The 20,574-nt window shown below is 45.3% G+C and overlaps 1 protein-coding gene across 3 annotated transcripts in view; it reads left to right on the plus strand.

Annotated features, from left to right (window-relative positions):
* The window catches only part of LOC124789342 (acetylcholinesterase-like), a 137,105-nt gene that overhangs the window by 52,931 nt on the left and 63,600 nt on the right, over nt 1–20,574 (plus strand). For all 3 annotated transcript variants that reach the window (XM_047256663.1, XM_047256664.1, XM_047256666.1), the window contains exons 3-4: nt 83–359; nt 13,931–14,116. In XM_047256663.1, coding sequence (XP_047112619.1) covers nt 83–359; nt 13,931–14,116 — 463 coding nt within the window. The remainder of the gene's footprint in view (nt 1–82; nt 360–13,930; nt 14,117–20,574) is intronic.

A 20,574-nucleotide genomic window follows, 5' to 3' on the forward strand; every position in this document is an offset into this window, starting at 1 on the left:
TTCGACAACTCGTAATATCATGTACAACCGAACGGAAATGAAAGCATCTTTCCACGGAATTGTTTCTTCGTATTCTCCGCAGGCTCCACGGCCAGCAGCAGCCTGGGAGGGCGTGCTGAACGCTACGCAGTACGGCAGCAACTGCGTGCAGAGTACGGGCACTGGCTGCGAGGACTGCCTCTACCTGAACGTGTACGTGCCGGGCACGCCGGCGGAGGCAGCGGCGCTACCTGTGCTCTTCTGGATCCACGGTGGCGGGTTCGGATCTGGCAGCAGGTCAGACCAACAGTACGGACCAGACTTCATAGTCTCCTACGGCGTCATTCTCGTCACCATCAATTACCGCCTCGGGCCGCTCGGTATATACATGAAACAAGGAGATAATTTCTCTACCCAGAAACGCTATTTTTAATATGTCGTCATTGAATGCATTTATTTTTATCTTTTCGTGTAATGCATCGCCAGGCGCGGATCATTGTGAGACAGGTATTTGAGCCAGGCCCGAATCGAAAATATGCAGACGATTAACAAACATTGCACTGGTATACCGGCCAACTTGAGTGTGGCTTTTAGGCGGTTTTCCGCGCTCTTTTATGCAAATGTTGAGTTGCTCCCCAGTGTCTGCCTCAGAAAGCACTACACATTTACAGTAAAAATATGATACCATAAAGAACCAAGTTTACACCAGGGACAGCCACGACCTGCAAAATTTAACACTTGCCCAATGTGTTGCCTGAATGTGGTCCGAGGTTCGGCCTGTCTCGGCATTATTCGGTACGTCTCGGTATTGCTATATCATTCTCGGTATAGCGCGACATTCCATTTAGCAGTCCGATTCGACACTTTCTTCCAGCACTTTGTGTGGCTTGTTTTGGTCGGCATGATTGTCTTCAGTTTATCAGAATAGTGATGTAAATGTTATTTATCCTTCACTATTTGTTCACGGTGAAACAGGTACTTATAAAGAAAATTGTGAATTTTAACGTATTATCCAAGAGCATAAACGATATATCGTTTACAAAGATGTACGTGTGAAAGAACGCTTGCGCTATCGCTGAGGCAGAGTATGTGTAAAAAAAGAGCTTATGTTACCTAGCGCAGTGGTTGCTCTGGGGTGGCAAGGGTTCCGCGTCAGAGGCTGGCAGTGTCTGTTGCGATGCTGAAGTAAAATTAAGGAAATGCTAGAAATACACTACTGGCCACTAAAATTGCTACACCAAGAAGAAATGCAGATGATAAACGGGTATTCATTGGACAAATATATTATACTAGAACTGACATGTGATTATATTTTCACCCAATTTGGGTGCATAGATCCTGAGAAATCAGTACCCAGAACAACCAACTCTGGCCGTAATAACGGCCTTTATACGCCTGGACACTGAGTCAAACAGACCAAGTTAGGCGAGTATGATATTACTGTCGAGTTGCACAATTCCCTCAACTCTAGTAAAGGCGTTGTCACCTGCCGTGATTTAATGGATATCGATGTCGACGAGCTGAAGCAAGAATGGGCAACACAGGGGATTGTAGACGTGGAACAAAGGACACGTAGGAATAATGGAGTTATTGAGAAATCTGCCACCTTCATTGTGACTTTCAATTCGCCTGTCTTACCTGAATACGTTCTGGCTGGTTTCCTCCGACTTAGGGTTCGGCCTTATATACCTAACCCTGTGCGATGTTTCAAATGTCAGCGATCTGGCCATACGACAATGAGTTGTGGGGGTGAAACAACCTGCGGTATATGTGGCAAGGCAGCTCATGAAGCTGGGACCAACTGCACATCTCCAGCGCTGTGTATCAACTGCTCTGGAAGCCATCCCATCTGGAGCAGAGACTGCCCCGTCTTTGCGGAAGAACGAAAAATTCAGGAGATCAAGGTGACAAAGAGGCTACCTTATGTGGAAGCCAAAAAAGAGTGTAGGGCTACAAAACCCCCTGTCTTTGCCACATCCTATGCCCCCTTGGTGCACAACCGTGCGTCGCAAGTAGACGCTTCGACGCAGACCATGTCCAGCGTAGCAATATCCTCCACCAATACCTGTACCTGCGTTTGTACCTGCCAGAGCACTCCCAATAACGGTATAGCTATTCAGGCTGCTCCGCCTGCACCAACCGCTATTGCAGAGAAAGCTACAGTGAAGCCTTCGAAGACCCTCCAGAAACAGAGTGCCTCTCCACTTCCCCCATCCCCGACTTCCACAAAGAAAACGGGACCAGGGAAAGGGGCACGGCGTTTGACGTCAAACCTGCCAAAGGCACCATCGGATGTCGTCATGGCATCCCTGACTGATGAGGAGGAAATCGTCATGGATTTTGATACCTCTTCCCCAGAACCTGGCAGCCTCTCTGCTGCCACTCGCTCTACAAGTGCCTCACCAGCGCGGTGCAAAGACATGGGGAAATCTAAACCGAAACGCTGATATGGCTCCCATACTTCAGTGGAATCTGAATGGAGTCAGACCTCGCTTTGCAGAATTGCGGCTATTAGTACAGGAAAGCCCCTTTTGCATCTCTTTGCAAGAGACACATTTTAAAGAGACTGACACGCCTGTACTTACAGGATATCACATGTACAGGAAAGACGACCTGACTGGTAATAGGGCTCAGGGTGGGGTGGCAGTGTTCATTAAGGACACATTACACTCTTCACCTGTGACCTTAACCACAACGCTACAAGCGGATGCAGCTCGGATCCTGGCCCAGGTTAATGTTACAGTGTGCTCTTTGTATTTACCACCCGCTGAGCTCATTGACAGTGAAGCCCTCGCACGGCTCATAGATCAGCTACCCCGTCCCTTTCTCATTTTAGGAGACTTCAATGCTCATAATGCATTATGGGGTTCCAACAAAACCTGCCCCAGAGGCCAGATGATTGAGCAGTTGATCAGGACTTCCGACATCATACTGCTGAACACAGGTCAGGCCACGCATTTTAACACCGCTTCAGGTTCGTCTTCTGCCATAGACCTCTCTATTTGTTCGCCTGTGCTTGCGGACATTGCTCAGTGGGTCGTAGACGACGACCTTCATGGCAGCGACCATTATCCTATCTGGCTCCATCTGCCAGTTGAAATGGGTCGTGCCGCACAGCCGCCGAAATGGTTGTTCCGGAAGGGAAACTGGACGCTCTACCGGCAGTTGGCTGTTTTTGCACGGTGTGAGGACGTCCAGGATTGGGTGGATCACATTACGGCGGTGATGCACCATGCCGTTGATGTATCCATACCAAAGTCAAGGGAACACCTGTGAGGCAGCCTGTCCCTTGGTGGAATGACGACTGTCGTACCGCCATCAGAGACAGGGGGGCGGCATTGAGGAGATTCCGTCGGTGCCCCACTGCTGCGCATCTGACAACTTTCCGGATAGCACGGGCGCGGGCGAGAAAAATCGTTAGGGAGAGTAAACGGAGGTCTTGGCGTGAGTTCCTGAACTCCATCAATAGGTCCACATCTTCAAGCAAAGTATGGGAAGCCATTAGGAGGATCTCAAGGCGATACTCTCGACCGCCACTAGCAGCTATACGTGAGCGGGGGTGTCTCCTAACATCTCCGAGAGACATCGCCCGGGCGTTGGCAGAATCTTTTCAAACTATTACGGCCGATTCTAGCCAGGACCCAGAATTTCTGCGCTATCGGGGTACACAGGAGAGGGCTGGTTCTGATTTCCGTTCACAGAACGCTGAGGAATACAACCAGCCTTTCTCTATGTGGGAGTTGGACTCTGCACTGTCCATATCTGGGGATACCGCACCTGGTCCAGACCTGATATCGTATAGCATGCTGCAGCAGTTGGATCTGCGGTCAAAGGAAGTCCTCCTTCAACTTTTTAATGAAATTTGGAAGACAAGCGACTTTCCTAGTTCGTGGAAAGAATCGATTTTAATTCCCCTTTTAAAACAAGGGAAGGATCGGACCGAACCCAGTAGCTACCGTAGCATTAGTCTCACGAACTGCGTCGGAAAGACATTTGAGCGTATGGTCAATAGGCGCCTGGTGTGGGTTCTCGAATCCAGATCCTTACTTACCCGCTGCCAGTGTGGATTCAGGAGGTATCATTCCACCCTAGATAACCTGATCCTACTCGAAACAGCGATACAAGATGCTTTCCTACGTAAGCAACACCTTATCGGGGTTTTCTTCGACCTGGAGAAGGCGTATGATACTACCTGGAGGCATACCATTTTGCGGCAGTTTTATGAGTGGGGTTTCCGTGGGCGTTTACCCACACTCATCCGATCCTTTCTGTCGGACAGGTATTTTAAGTATAAGGTTGGGAATGTCCTGTCTGACCGTTTTAAGCAGGAGAACGGTGTCCCTCAAGGAAGTGTCTTCAGTGTGACAGCTCTCGCAATTGCCATCAATAGTATTGCGTCCACAGTACGACGGCCCGTGCAGTGCTCCTTGTTTGTGGACGATTTCTCCATTTTCTGTGCGTCTTCCTCCCTCACAGCTGCTACACGCCAATTACAGCTGACACTCGTGCGATTGGAGGAATGGTCTAAGACCACGGGCTTTAAATTCTCTCTGGAGAAGACCGTTTGTGTAGATTTTAACCGTTCCCGTTCTCTTTTTAATCTCCCTGTTTTAAAACTAGGAGACACTGTTCTCCCCTTTATGGAAAAAGTGAAATATCTCGGGCTTATTTTTGATGAGAAACTCACATGGTTGCCACACTTAAAGGATCTAAAAGTCCGCTGTTTCAAGGCTTTAAACGTCCTTAAATGCGTCAGTCATAGATCCTGGGGCGCTGACAGGGCACGTCTGCTCCAACTTTATAAGGCCTTTGTGCGACCTCGACTGGAATACGGATGTCAAGCTCATGGCTCTGCAAGACCTTCCTACCTCAAAATGTTGGATGTGATTCACCATGAGGGTATTAGGCTTTCAACGGGGGCTTATCGCACGAGTCCGGTTGCTAGTCTGTGTGTCGAGGCTGGAGAGCCTCCGCTGTCCATCCGGCGTCTTCTCCTCGTGGTACGGCACGCGTACAGGACCAAGTCCACTCCTCTTTCATTGGCGTCCGACACTTTTTCCCAGCCGGCACTGGCACGTCTCTTCCGCCACCGTCCGGCGGCAACAAAGCCGTTTGGCATCCGTGCAAAGGAGAGTCTCGAGTCAGTACACCTGGAGGGCATTAAGGTACTCCACCACGGATGGAGTAGGGGATCTCCCTGGCGACTACAAAGGCCAAGATTACTTCTTGATCTGGCTGCTTACAGGAAGTATTGTACCCCGGACCACTTTTTTAAAATTAAACTTACTGAGATTTTAGAACGTCATTCCGATTTTATTCCTGTTTACACGGATGGGTCTAAACAGGGGGATTTTATGGGCTGCTCTGCTGTGTTTCCTGATACTGTCCATCGGATAGGGCTCCCAGAGCAGTTCTCAGTTTACTATGCAGAACTGTTTGCCATTCTGCAAGCATTAGAGCATATGCGCCGACATCGTGGCACGAAATTCATCATCTGCTCCGATTCCCAAAGTGCTCTACACGCTCTTGAACAGATGTACCCAGCAGATCGGATGGTGCAAGAGGTGCAGGACGCACTCCTGCTCTTGCAACAGCAGGGTAAGGATGTAATTTTCTGTTGGGTTCCGGGGCACATAGGGATTCCTGGAAATGAACTTGCAGATGCGGCTGCCAAGGAGGCTTGCTCCATCCCACCTCCTGCTCGCTGTTCCGTTCCCCTGCAGGCCATTACGTCTTTCGTGACTCGGAAGGTCATGCGTTGGTGGGAGGCTCAGTGGCTGGACGTGAGGGATAATAAGTTGCGAGCGGTGAAGGATTCTGTCCGACCGTGGCTCACCTCCTTCCGACAACGACGCACTGAGGAAGTAGCCCTTACATGGCTTAGAATAGGACATTGTCCTTTGACACATGGTTTTCTGTTACGTCGTGAGGAGCCACCAACATGTCAGACATGTGGGACACAGCTGTCGATACGACATATTTTAACTGAGTATGTTTTATATGCGGGTTTGAGGGAAGATTTCAGTTTCCCACCAGACCTACCCTCTCTTTTAACTAATAATGAGGCGAGTGTCGCTAGAGTTTTACGTTTTTGTGTGATGTCTGGCCTTCTTCCCAAAATATTGGGATTGAAGTCTTAATGTGCTGTCCAGTGGTTTGGTCACCCATTATTTGTAAGTGGTCACTCAGCCACCGTTAATTATTTTTACCTGTTTGTACTGCTATTTTATTTTTAGTTTTATCTCCCTGTTTTGATGAGTTGTGTCCAATCTTGCAATTTGAACAATACCCATTCTCTCACAATTCGGCTCTGAATTGAACTTTTGGGAACGGGCGCTGATAACCTCGCTGTTGTGCGCCCTAAAACATTAATCATCATCATCATCATCACCAAACAGAGCTTGGATGGCGTGTACAGGTACAGCTGTCCATGCAGCTTCAACACGATACCACAGTTCATCAAGAGTAGTGACTGCCGTATTGTGACGAGCCAGTTGCTCGGCCACCATTGACCAGACGTTTTCAATTGGTGAGAGATCTGGAGAAAGTTCTGGCCAGGGCAGCAGTGGAACATTTTCTGTATCCAGAAAGGCTCGTACAGGACCTGCAACATGCGGTCGTGCATTATCCTGCTGAAATATAGGGTTTCGCAGGGATCTAATGAAGGGTAGAGCCACGGGTCGTGACACATCTGAAATGTAACGTCCACTGTTCAAAGTGGTGTCCGAGACGTGAAACCAATGACACCCCATACCATCACGCTGGGTGATACGCCAGTATGGCGATGACGAATACACGTTTCGAATGTGCGTTTACCGCGATGTCGTCAAACACGGATACGACCATCATGATGCCGTAAACAGAACCTGGATTCATCCGAAGAAATGACGTTTTGCCATTCGTGCACCCAGATTCGTCGTTGAGTACACCATCGCAGGCACTCCTGTCTGTGATGCAGCGTCAAGGGTAACCGCAGTCATGGTTTCCGAGCTGATAGTCCATGCTGCTGCAAACGTCGTCGAACTGTTCGTGCAGATGGTTGTTGTCTTGCAAACGTCGCCATCTGTTGACTCAGGGATCGAGACGCGGCTGCACGATCCGTTACAGCCATGCGGATAAGATGGCTGTCATCTCGACTGCTAGTGATACGAGGCCGTTGGGATCCAGCGCGTTGTTCCGTATTACCCTCCTGAACCCACCGATTCCATATTCTGCTAACAGTCATTGGATCTCGACCATCGCAAGCAGCAATGTCGCGATATGATAAACCGCAATCGGGATAGGCTACAATCCGACCTTTATCAAAGATCTGAAACGTGATGGTACGCATTTCTCCTCCATACACGAGGCATCACAACAACGTTTCACCAGGCAATACCTGTCAACTGCTGTTTGTGTATAAGAAATAGGTTGGAAACTTTCCTCACGTCAGCACGTTGTAGGTGTCGCCACCGGCGCCAACCTTGTGTGAATGCTCTGAAAAGCTAATCATTTGCATTTCACAGCATCTTCTTCCTGTCGGTTAAATTTCGCGTCTGTAGCACGTCATCTTCGTGGTGCAGCAATTTTAACGGCGAGTAGTGTATTATTATGGAATATCGTTGAAAAATTTGTCTACATATTGTTACATCGATCTACAATAAGGTAACCAGTATTGATGTATTTATGCGCTTTTGCTGTAGAAAGAATTTGAATGAGACCAGCTTTATATGTAACCCCAAATTTTTTATTGTATTTTTTATAATGATCATTTGTTCGCGTAAATGTAATTTTTATGGTATGGCTTAACAATTGCAAGTCAGTTTCACAATGTGGTAAGATTTTCAAATAAGATATTACAGTCATTCTCCCCAATCATGCGCCGCCTCTCATTTCCAAGTCGTTTTATTTAAACAAATCCTCAACGTGTCTCAGTCAAATATCTTGCATTTTGGCTTTTGCAACTGTGATTAGTTTGATATTGCTGAGAGCAGAACAACGCGCTACCCAAGGTGACACCAGTACGAGGTAAGGAATATAATTAACACAGTTCATAGATTTTTTGCACAGGGACCACTTTTGTACTTATTCAGATTTAGAGGACCGTAGTAAGATCGAGTAGATCTGAATGTACTTGCCTCTAATTTGTCATTATCGCGCACAGGTTTTGATTATTTTGGGTTTACTGGTATTCCTTTCTTGCTAATAGACAGATTGTTCAAAACAGATACGCAGTCAGCTCACCACTTGATAAAACTATTCTTTGTTAGGCATAAACATCACACCTTACTTAAGACATAAACGTTACAATGGTATAAAGGAAATTCACAGTCCAGTGGCTGTTTGTTCAAAAAGGTGGAATCTAACGATCTATCGTCGGAATCCTTTGAAAATGAATGGAATCTCATGGGAGAAGGATGAGAACTTCCAGTATCTATTACGTAGTCGCATAATCGAATGGTACCTCAAATTTGCTGTGAAACGGCATGCGGGAAGAATATAAAGATTTAATTATCGCTGAAAGAGCTAACAGACGATTTGTGCGGGATTCATAGGTGTGCACATCAAGAAGCACTCTGTGTTAGTTATGCAGACATGGAACACTTGATGGAATTGTTGGCGTGAATAATGCGTTTTCTGAAGTCGCTTACATTATCGTCAGTTTCAATATTTTTTGATGGTATTGAGCGAAGAGTGTGGAGACCTTATATATTACTGCAGATTCCATTTGTTAAGTCAAAGGACGTGCCTGGAACGATCTTCTATTTAAGACCCGCTTTTGTTGAATTTCTGAAGGAAAAAAGAAAGCAAGAGCAAAAATTAGAAGATCCGGAATGGACTGCAGACTTCATAGTGCAAGCAGAGTTGTCTGCAGACTACCCTTAGTACGACATTGCAAGGTGAGAAACAACTTTTTTCTGACTTCATGACGAAAGTGGATGTATTTAAAAATAAAATCCCATTATGAATGGTACAACTTCTGACAAGGAACACCGTCCATTTACTTAAGTTCACTGGGGTTAAGGAAACCGCGCTATTTGAACAACATACTGTGGCGTTGAAAGAATTACAGAAATAGCTTTCTAAGCGCTTAAGGACCATTCTAGTCATACAACTGTTTTGAGCTGTTTGTAGATCGTTTACCATTTCAGTTGAAAGCGCGTCAGTGCAGTTGCAGATGGAAATGCTCGATTTGTACTGTAACTTACGTTTGAAAGACAAATTCTTTTACGTTAAAACGTGCGGGAGTTCTACGTTGTTTCCTGCAGGAAGAGTGTCGACGTCTCCAGAACGAGGCTGCAAACGAGATATCAGTGTTTCGATCTCTCTCTCTCTCTCTCTCTCTCTCTCTCTCTCTCTATATATATATATATATATATATATATATATATATATATATGCGTGAAAGGCTTTTTGCTGCTACAGAACTAAACAAGTTACCATCAAGTGACAACATAATGACGAAAGTCTGCGAAACTGTCTACATCTTTCCGTCTGCCTATAGTTTGTACTAGATATAAATTTTATTATGTCTTATACTAAACTTCGTGATCTATCTTCTTGTGAAATATGAAACAAACCAGTATGTCGCATGTGGCACTTTCACATTACACCTCCGCCCCCCCACCACGTCTCACGATCCTCTCCGCTCTCAGCGTGGCGTGGTGGAGGAAGAAAAGTGTACTCAGGCGTGAGAGACTGGCACGCATTCAACAGCACTGCACCTGAACAGAATTCTTGACCATCCCTGGTTTACAAGACTCAAAGACATGTGATCAACACAACTTCTCTCATCTGCTTCAACATCTGCATCTACATGAACATCTCTATCAACTTGGCTGCTCCGCCATTCACACCTCTATATCTATATCACAGCAGACCACCTTATTGTGTGTTGGATGGTGTCTTTTCTACCACAAACTGAGCCCTCCAACCCTGCTCCAATCGCAAATAGCGCGTGGGAAGAACGATTGTCGGTAAGCCTCTGTATTGGCTCTAATTTCTCGAATTTCCTTCTCATGGATATTCAGAAAGACGTATGTGGAAGGGAGGAGGAGGGGCAGTAATAAGTTGTCCGACTCTTCCCAGAAAGTGCGCTATCGAAATTTCGATAGTAAATCCCTCCGTGATGCACAACGCCTCTCTTGTAACGTCTGACAATGGAGTTTGTTGAGCATCTGCGAATCGCTCTCATATCGGCTAAACGATCCCGTCACGAAACGTGCGAGCGAGGTGGCGCAGTGGTTAGCACACTGGACTCGCATTCGGGAGGACGACGGTTCAATCCCGTCTCCGGCCATCCTGATTTAGGTTTTCCGTGATTTCCCTAAATCGTTTCAGGCGAATGCCGAGATGGTTCCTTTGAAAGGGCACGGCCGATTTCCTTCCCAATCCTTCCCTAACCCGAGCTTGCGCTCCGTCTCTAATGACCTCGTTGTCGACGGGATGTTAAACACTAACCACCACCACCACCACGAAACGTGCCCCTCTTTATTCGATCTTCTCTCTCTCTTCTGTCAGTCCTGCCTGGTAGCGATCCCAGATGGATGAACAATAATCAAAACTCGGTCGAACAAGCGCGTTATAAGTCGCTTCCTTCGTGGGTGAGTTATATTTCCTTAAGATTCTTCCTATGAATCTGAGTCTGGCATCTGATTTTCTCACAATTTGTTTTATGTGATCATTCCACTTAAAGTCTTTATGGATAGTTACTCCCAAATATTTTACGGCAGATACAGTTTCCAGCGGTTTGTCATCAACAGTGTAGCTATACAGTAGTGGATTTCTTTTGTTATGTATGCGCCATATGTTGCATTTATTTACGTTCAGGGACAATTGCCAGAACTTGCGCCATTCATCAATTCTCTGCAGGTCATTCTGCAAATCGTTACTATCTTCCAGCATTGCTACTTTGTTATAGACAACCGCATCATCTGCGAAGAGCCTTAGGGAGCATCCGATGCTTTCTCCTAGATTATTTATACATATTGTAAACAGTAATGGCCCTATCACACTTCTTTGGAGTACTCCGGAAATTACTTTTGCATCTGTCGATTTCGTTCCGTTAAGAGCGACGTGTTGAGTTCTGTTTGCAAGTAAGGCCTGAATCTAGTCGCAAATCTGCTCTCATACTCAATAACCTCGTATTTTCTTCACTAAAAGGTAGTGCAGGACGGTGTCAAATGCCTTCCTGAAGTCAAGGAACACAATATCAACCTGAGTCTACAGCGCTGTGGATCTCATGGAGGAACAGAGCGAGCTGAGTTTCGAAGGGTCTCTGTTTGCGGAATCTATGTTGATTTTTATAGAGGAGATTTTCCTTCTCCAAGAACGGTGTAATTCTTGAGGATAAAACATGTTCCATAATTCTAAAACAGCCTGCCGCCAACTATGTAGGTCTATAATGTCCTAAGGCATTCTTAAAAACGGGAATGAACTACGCCTTCTTCCAGTCGGCAGGTACCGTTTGTTGCTCTAGGAAGTGCGATGAATTACTGCAAGAAGGAAGCAAGTTCTTTCGCATAATCTTTGTACAATCTTATAGGTATCTCATCTTGTCCTGACCTGATTTCGCTACTAAGCGATTGTAGTTTTTTTTATTCCGTGATCGATTTTCAATATGTGCCCTTTCGACATTCGTACGACGGTTGAAAGGAGAGACCGTTTTACAGTTTTCCGCGTTGAAACAATTTCGGAAGACCGAATTCAGTATTTCGGCCTTCTATTCATTATCTTCCACTTCTGCGACAGTATGGTCACTGAGTGAATGAATAAATGATTTTGACGCACTTACTGATTTTACATACGACCAAAACAGGGTTTTTACTCTCATCGGCTGACAAAGTTTTGCTTTCAAACTCATTGAACTTTTCTCTCATTGCTCTCCTTATACTCATTTTCGCTTTGTTCAACTTCTGTTTGTCAGCTAGATTTTTACTTCTCTTAAATCTGAGATCCGCTAACGGCAGACCGTTTTGTATTATCGTGAAATAAGGGAGATAGTGCACAGATATGATGCACGAATTGTGGAGGCAATCATTAAACCGAAGGCTTTTCTCACTGCGTCAGGACCTTCTTATGAAATTTCAATCACCAAATTACTCCTCAGAGTGTGAAAATATTTTGTTCGCGACCACCATCAAAGGGAGAAATAATCATCACAATAAAATAAGAGGAATCATAATTAGCGCGGAAAGGTTTAAGTGTTCGTTTTTCCCGCGCGCTGTTTGGGAATGAAACGGCAGAGCAGTAGCTTAAATGTGGTTCGATGAACCCTCTGCCAGACACTTAATTGTGAACTGCAGAGTAATCACGTAAACGTAGATGTAAATGATACACTGATGACCCAAAATATTATGACCACCTGGTTAATAGCTCGTTTGTCTGTCTCTGGAGTGAAATGCATCACTGATTCTGCGTTTCAGGGATCCGACAGGTTGTTGGTTTGTTTTTGGAGGTATGTGACATTAGATGTCTAGGCACAGATCATGTAATTCACGTAAATAACAAGCCACTGATTTGAGTTCCTGGTGATGGCGTCCGATAGAGAACCAGATGGGTTTCATAGGCGAACCCCTTATCCGGTATGTCAACGTGAATTCCCTATAATGCTCCTCAAATTACTGTAGCATGGTTCTGGCTCCGAGACACGGACAGTTGTACTGCTGAAAGATGACATCACCGTCGGGGAAGACATCAAGTATGCAGGTGGTTCGCCGGTGTCAGCGCGTCTTCGGTTAGTGCCACAGCTGCCACGCAAGCGCAGGAGAATGTCTCCCATAGCATAAAACTGTTCCCGACAGCCTGCGTCTGTGGCGCGCTGCACGTCTCCATCCGCCTCTTACCTTAATGACGGCGTCTGTGGAAACGACCATCGACCGAGTGTATCAAAAATGTGATTCACCCGAAGAGCATACGCGTTTCCATTGATCGCTGTTTGCATCCCGTTGATTCTGCGCTCACTGCAGTCGTAATTGACGATGTCGTTGACTCATCATGTGAACACGTAGGGGTGGTGTGTTGCGGAGCTCCATGTTCAACAACGTAAGATGCATGGTGTGCTCCGAAACACTTATGCGTGCACCAGCATTGTGCTCTTTCGGCAGAGATGCCGCAGATCACCCTCTATCCTACTTTACAGAACAGACAAGCCTTGGAAGCCCACGTTCTGTGTAGACTCATGGACGTCCAACCTTTTATTGCCTAGTGTTTGTTTCACTGTCCTTCTACCTCTTTCCGTAGATGCTCACGACAGTAGCACGTGAACATTCGACCAGATTCGCCGTTTTACTCGTTCACAGGTTCTGCGTAAAAGTACTCTGCCTTTGTCAGAGACAGTTATCTTAATGGATCTCCCCATTTGCAGCCCATATCTTTGCTAGGCTGATCACTCGTCCGAGTCAGCTCCGCTTAAATAGTTTTGCTAGCGCGTCACGTGCCCGAAACGCCACCAGGAAGCATCCATCGTCGAGCTGGGCAGTGGTCATAATGTTTTGGCTGATGGGAGAGAGTGCATTGAAGTCAAAAAGACAGGATGACTGTAGCTCCAACATCTCGTCCGTTTACAGCACTACACATTCCTAGACGTAAAATACGATGAAAGACAGCACCATTAATGTTTGTTTACGTTGTCCCGGCTAAAAGTTTAGGCCAAAAACATCCATGCATACTCAATATCTTATGTAACGATCTAGAAAGGAAAACATTTATAAATGTGGTTTATTTCACACCATTGATCACGATTTAAGTCAATAAAACACAATGCGTATGATGATATAGATACGCATTTTCTAGTAGTTGCAAATACGAGTTATAAATACCGTTAGTAACAGAAATGATATAAACATACTACAAAGACAGCTCTTGCTTTGAGAATTTGAGTTCATAATTGTACATTAGATGCACTACCAGTAAAGCATGATTACAGGAACATAACGTACCGTTCGCACAGTGTAACAGCCACTCGTTGTAGGTTTCCTCAGTACGGGAGATGAGGTCGTCCCTGGCAACGCTGGCCTCAAGGATCAGCAATTGGCGCTCAGCTGGGTGCAGCGCAACATCGCCAGCTTCGAAGGAGACCCCGACCTGGTGACGCCGTTCGGACAGAGTGCTGGGGGCATGGCCGTCTCCTTCCACCTGGTCGCGCCTTTGTCGGCAGGTAGCTACGCTATGTCATTTGTTTTGTTTTTTATCTTTCAACGATTCAATATTCTCTAGCCTCTTCAAAATTCAAATTCACATCTTTCTACATGCTACACTTTATAACAGCCAGTATTTAAATTTACTTGAAGATATAAGGAGATGGAGCACTGCGTATGAGAAAAGTTCCCAGTTACGGTAAGTTTCCAATACAAACACGTATGTCGTCATCAGTCATTCTTCAACCACTGCAATATAAAAGCCTCTTCCAGAATGCGATTAGTTGTTGTTGTTGTTGTTGTCTTCAGTCCTGAGACTGGTTTGATGCAGCTCTCCATGCTACTCTATCCTGTGCAAGCTTCTTCATCTCCCAGTACTTACTGCAACCTACATCCTTCTGAATCTGCTTAGTGTATTCATCTCTTGGTCTCCCTCTACAATTTTTACCCTCCACGCTGCCCTCCAATGCTAAATTTGTGATCCTTTGATGCCTCAGAACATGTCCTACCAACCGGTCCCTTCTTCTTGTCAAGTTGTGCCACAAACTCCTCTTCTCCCCAATTCTATTCAATACCTCCTCATTAGGTATGTGATCTACCCATCTAATCTTCAGCATTCTTCTGTAGGACCACATTTCGAAAGCTTTTATTCTCTTCTTGTCCAAACTATTTATCGTCCATGTTTCACTTCCATACATGGCTACACTCCATACAAATACTTTCAGAAACGACTTCTTGACACTTAAATCTATACTCGATGTTAACAAATTTCTCTTCTTCAGAAACGCTTTCCTTGCCATTGCCAGTCTACATTTTATATCCTCTCTACTTCGACCATCATCAGTTATTTTGCTCCCCAAATAGCAAAACTCCTTTACTACTTTAAGTGTCTCGTTTCCTAATCTAATTCCCTCAGCATCATCCGACTTAATTCGACTACATTCCATTATCCTCGTTTTGCTTTTGTTGATGTTCATCTTGTATCCTCCTTTCAAGACACTGTCCATTCCGTTCAGATGCTCTTCCAAGTCCTTTGCCGTCTCTGACAGAATTACAATGTCATCTACCTACTCCGAATTTTTCTTTTGTTCCCTTTATTGCTTGCTCAATATACAGATTGAACAACATCGGGGACAGGCTACAACCCTGTCTCACTCCCTTCCCAACCACGGCTTCCCTTTCATGTCCCTCGACTCTTATAACTGCCATCTGGTTTCTGTACAAATTGTAAATAGCCTTTCGCTCCCTGTATTTTACCCCTGCCACCTTTAGAATTTGAAAGAGAGTATTCCAGTCAACATTATTAAATGGTTCAAATAGCTCTAAGCACTATGGGACTTTACATCTGAGGCCATCAGTCCCCTAGAACTTAGAACTACTGAAACGTAACTAACCTAAGGACATCACACACATCCATTCCCGAGGCAGGATTCTAACCTGCGACCGTAACAGCCGCGTGGTTCCGGACTGAAGCACCTAGAACCACTCGGTCACAGCGGCCGGCTGCGATTAGCAATCCAGCATAATGTTCTACTATAAGTAATGCAACACATTCTTCTCTCGTCCAATTTCGGTAGAATAAAATGCGGAATTTGTTTTCGGACATCGTGGAATATTACTACTTCAGCTCCTACAGTTTCTTGAAATTCCTGTAGTTGACGGTGCTGTATGTAACCTTCAAAATGGAGTTTGTAACGGCGGTGCGTTCCAAGCAGACAGCTCTCATCGGGTTTCTTTTGGCAGAAGACCAGAGCATCGCAGATATTCATCGATGCTTGTAGAATGTCTACGGAGACCTGGCAGTAAAGCACGGTGAGTCGTTGGGCGAGGCCTCTGTCGTCATCGCAACAAGGTCGCGCAGACCTGTCCGGTCTCTCGCGTGCCGGCCAGCGGCACGCACTTGTGTCTCTTGCAGTGTTGAGAAAAGGGGAGGGGGGGGGGGGGGACACTCCCAGTCGAAGTGATCCACGGATCACAATCAAACACCTCACTGCACAAATGGACTCAAAGGTGTGTGCACGCTGGGCTCCTCGCTAACTACACACCATCCGACCTCCTCTGTTTGGCCTGATGAAGGATGCGCTCCGGGGAAAGCAGTACGTGAAGGGGAGGTTACTGATGCAGCAAGAGTGGTACCATGTGTGCGTGTAAGTCCACCCGGTAAGGTGGCGTAAGGACGTCGCATTGGATGGAAATTATTTTGAAAAATATGGTTTGTAATATTAGTAATTTTCGTCTCACAAACATTAATTTACGCTCAATAGTACACGCCTGATGGACTAAAGTTACCGAACAATTGTAAAGTAAAAGAAATGAACCATCGCATAGCAACGACAGAATCTATTATTCTTTATCTTCGCCGCTCTTGCGCGGTGCCTGTAAATCTCTACGTACATGTATCGATTAATGATATAAAAAAGAATTCTGTTGTTTCAAGACAAATGAGGCATTTGGCGCCTCACCTTTTACTGTTTGTATTCCATGAAAGGCGGACGCGGACTTGCTGCGCTCCGCAACGGTATTTTATATTTCATGTGAAAATATTGAGTGAATATGCTAATTGTTATTTTTCCAATCAGAAAACATGTAGTTTCTTGTAACTGATTACGAACAGACAGCATCAAGAGGACATTTTGACTGTTATGTATAAAGTATTTAACCACAATGGTCATCTATTGTAATTTAATATGAAAAGTTCATCACCAGAAATTACGATCACGCTGATGGGCCGAACGCTTCATGAGGCAGAAGGAACATTATCTTTTTCCTATTATTTCTGAACCAATTTGTTTTAATTGTGTATTGTTTCATTTCTTTTAAAGTCTATAAATCTTCTGGTCCCTTAGTGTTGTTCCAGGTATGACTACATCGCGAATATAAAAATGCTCAGAAATGATGTTTCCCTTATTCAGGTATTTAATGCTCAACGTATGTTATAATAGTGTAATCAATCCCTGATTCAGTTGCCAAGTGGTCCACCAAAATATTCACTTTTTCGTCATTTTTTAAAAAAAAAATATAAAAAAAAATTCTTTTTCTTTTTGCCCCCCCCCCCCCCCCAAGAGCAACGCTACAGGTTTCGTAGCCAGAAGGGTGGGTAACAGTATGGTGTATTGGAATTCTGGATAAAACCAACCTGCTTCCAGAAAAAAATGTGTTGCATTACTTACTGAACACCCCTCGTATTTCCCCTCTTTGGCTATAGCGAATAGCACCAATTGACAGAATACACTGGAGGAGGAAACTTGTAGAAGAAGAAGAAGAAGCTGGCGTCACAGCTTCACCTTCCATTAAGTCGACGTCTGTCTAGATTCTTGACAGCCTGGATAGCTCAGTCAATTACTACAATGCCAGTGAAAGACAAGGTCCTGCGTTCGAATCCCTGAGCCGCACACAGTTATGATTTGTAAAGAGTTTCAATCGGATTTCTTATTTCGATTATTTCAACTACAATCGAATCATGCTTCAGTAAATCTGGTCAGTGCTCCATGACATCATACTCGTGGTCGCTACGTCCTCTACCACTGCCTGTCCTCCCACTAATTTACACGTGTTTTGTTCCTTTCAGTTATTCAAAACACTCGTTACCTCTGCCCCTTTGGCGTCTCTCAGTTTATGAATGGCCTCCACAATGAATTGGAACTCCACAATGTTAAAACGGAATCTACACACTATTTACAGACATTCGTCTTAGGTTCATTAAAACTCTGTTCTCAAATAAGACAGGGTTTTCAAGGAAAGCAGCTGGTATATACTGATGTGATTAGGAATATAACAATCAAACAAGAATTGGGGCTTAAAAAAGAATGAACAGGTCAAGGAGTATAGAAACACAGAGAGGTCATCTCACAAGAAAGTGTGAAAATTTAATGTCTAAAATTGTAATGAATCCTCCAGCAATAGGGAAAAGGTCAATATATAGGAAAAGGAGAAGAGATTAAATAATAAGTAACCACGAACAACAGATGCACTGAGAACCAATCAGGCATATGCCTAATAAACGAGGAAACAAGAAGGGATGAAGAATAAGATATTAAATTTCCCGAATGAACTCAAGCCAATTTATTCTCTTCTTTGTTTCTTTTACCGTTCATGTGCTCGATATTTTCAGTTGTTATATACAAGAATTAGAAGGATTGATCTATACCTCGTTGTTAATATCCACTCTTTTAATTTCAGAAAACTAGTACAATGACGGAAAAAACCACATCAAAAAATAATTAATGTAGACTAATGAAATTTCGGGAATAAATTTGTTAGGTAACATATTTAAGTGATTAACATTGCAAATTAATGTAAGCAGAACGTAAGACATTGCAAATGTGAAATGCTGGTACATAAATAACCTGTGTAACCGCCAGAATGCAAGCATGCAAACGTGTATGCGTTATGTTGCACAGGTGGCAGATGTCAGTTTGTGGGATGGAGTTCCACGCCTGCTGCACTTGGTCGATAATACTGGGACGATTAATGCTCATCAAGTTTCCTTACAATAGGAATGTGTATGCACTCAACGACTGTGATAAGACTTTCAAAATGATGGAGCACAGCAATCAGTCGTCCTCTCATTTCAGGTCTTGTTAAGCAAATCTAGATTTCGGCTAGTGCCTAGCCAATATCCATCCACTACTTCATAGTTTCAATGCATGTCCTAGTACGTCAGTCCCCCGTTGTTCGGGCTTCTGTCACAGTTCGTTCGTTCAAGATTAGTCTTGAGATATACCTTGCAAACAGTTATTTCCCGTGTCGTCCGTATCCTGACAGCCACAGCTTCAAGAGGAGTTTGAAGGGGCACTGGTTCACTACATACCAAGTTCAGGACATAAACACAAACTCCACCTGACTATTATATTCGCTATGGTTCTTGTAATATCCCCTGTAGCCGAGAAGGGCAGGGGTCTGCATTGCCGGGAACCAGGTCTCCTGGAGGGCAATGCAGAAAGCAGGTGTAAGACTAACAGTTGCCATAGCTCAGCTAGGTAATAGAAAAAACCACCGCAATTCAACTGGAGGATGACGTGATCGTGAGACTGGGACGGCATGAAACACTCAATGAGGCAGTCTACGCCTCAGGGTCACCAGTTGCCACCAACTTATATCCTGAACATGTTATATTCATTGTGTCTGAGGGTCCGGCGAGATCTAGGTCCTCAGACGCAAAGCTTGTAGGCAGCGGTGGTGTGGGTGCCATCGCAGTTCCCTTGCTCTCGGGGGTGTTCTTTCTGGATTTCTCTCGCTGATCCTTGGGTTTATCTGGCTGGGAGGGCTTCACTGATCCAGTCTCCAGGACTGAAGATGATCGTGAAACTCTACAACCAGCTGCTTCTGGGCACTTCAGCCAGTGGCAGTTGTCATCTTTCCCACTAGCAGAAACCTGGGAAGGGAGTGACCCAAGGGACCCCTTACTAGTGAGAGGAGCTGAAGAAGACAGAGGTAGGTGGTGTGGGGGCAACACAGAGGGAAGTTTCCCCTACTATCAAGAGGGCAGATCTAGTCTTCCAGCTCTCAGAGCAGACTGGAACTCGGGGAACTGACGGGGCTACAACTGTTCTCATAGCGGCGGCAGAAGAGGAGGTCATAGCCACAGGATGTAGGCATACAAATTTCCTCTTGGCCTCAGTTTGGTCAGTCGGTCCAGGGTCTTGAATTCCATGATTTTCCTTTCTCGCTGTAAAATCCTGCAATCTGGTGAGCAAGGGGAGTGATTCCAGAATGAGATTTTCACTCTGCAGCGAAGTGTGCGCTGATATGAAACTTCCTGGCAGATTAAAACTGTGTGCCGGACTGAGACTCGAACTCGGGACCTTTGCCTTTCGCGGGCGAGCGCTCTACCAACTGAGATACCCGAGCACGACTCACGCCCCATCCTCAAAGCTTTACTTCTGCCAGTGCCTCGTCTCCTACTTGCCCGCGAAAAGCAAAGGCCCCGAGTTCGAGTCTCGGTCCGGCACACAGTTTTAATCTGCCAGGAAGTTTCAAAGGGAATTATGCTCTCCGCAGTTGACACAGTTGGGAGGTGGGGCACATGGAGTATTGGGATGGGATGGACGTCCACAATCTCGACCTGCGATGCTATAAGTACAGCGCGAAGACATATGACCGAACTTCCAGCATTTAAAGCACCACATTGGGGAGGGATATAGGGCTTTACATCACAGCGGTAGACCATCACCTTGACCTTCTCGGGTAATGTGTCCCCCTCAAAGCCCAGGATGAAGGCACCGGTGGAAACCTGAATATTCCTTGGGCGCTGATGGATGCGCCAGACGAAATGAACTCCTCGCCGCTCTAAGCTGGCGCGCAGCTCGTCGTCAAACTGCAAAAGAAGGTCCCTGTGGAATATAATATCCTGGATCATATTTAAGCTCTTATGAAGCGTGATGGCAACTGAAACATCCCTCAGCTTGTCACAAGCGAGGAAGCCGTTTTTATCAAGACTGACTCTGAACGAATTTTGGACAAGCCTTCCACCTCCCCA

Source organism: Schistocerca piceifrons, chromosome 3, assembly GCF_021461385.2.
Source record: "Schistocerca piceifrons isolate TAMUIC-IGC-003096 chromosome 3, iqSchPice1.1, whole genome shotgun sequence".
NCBI classification, from domain to species: domain Eukaryota; kingdom Metazoa; phylum Arthropoda; class Insecta; order Orthoptera; family Acrididae; genus Schistocerca; species Schistocerca piceifrons.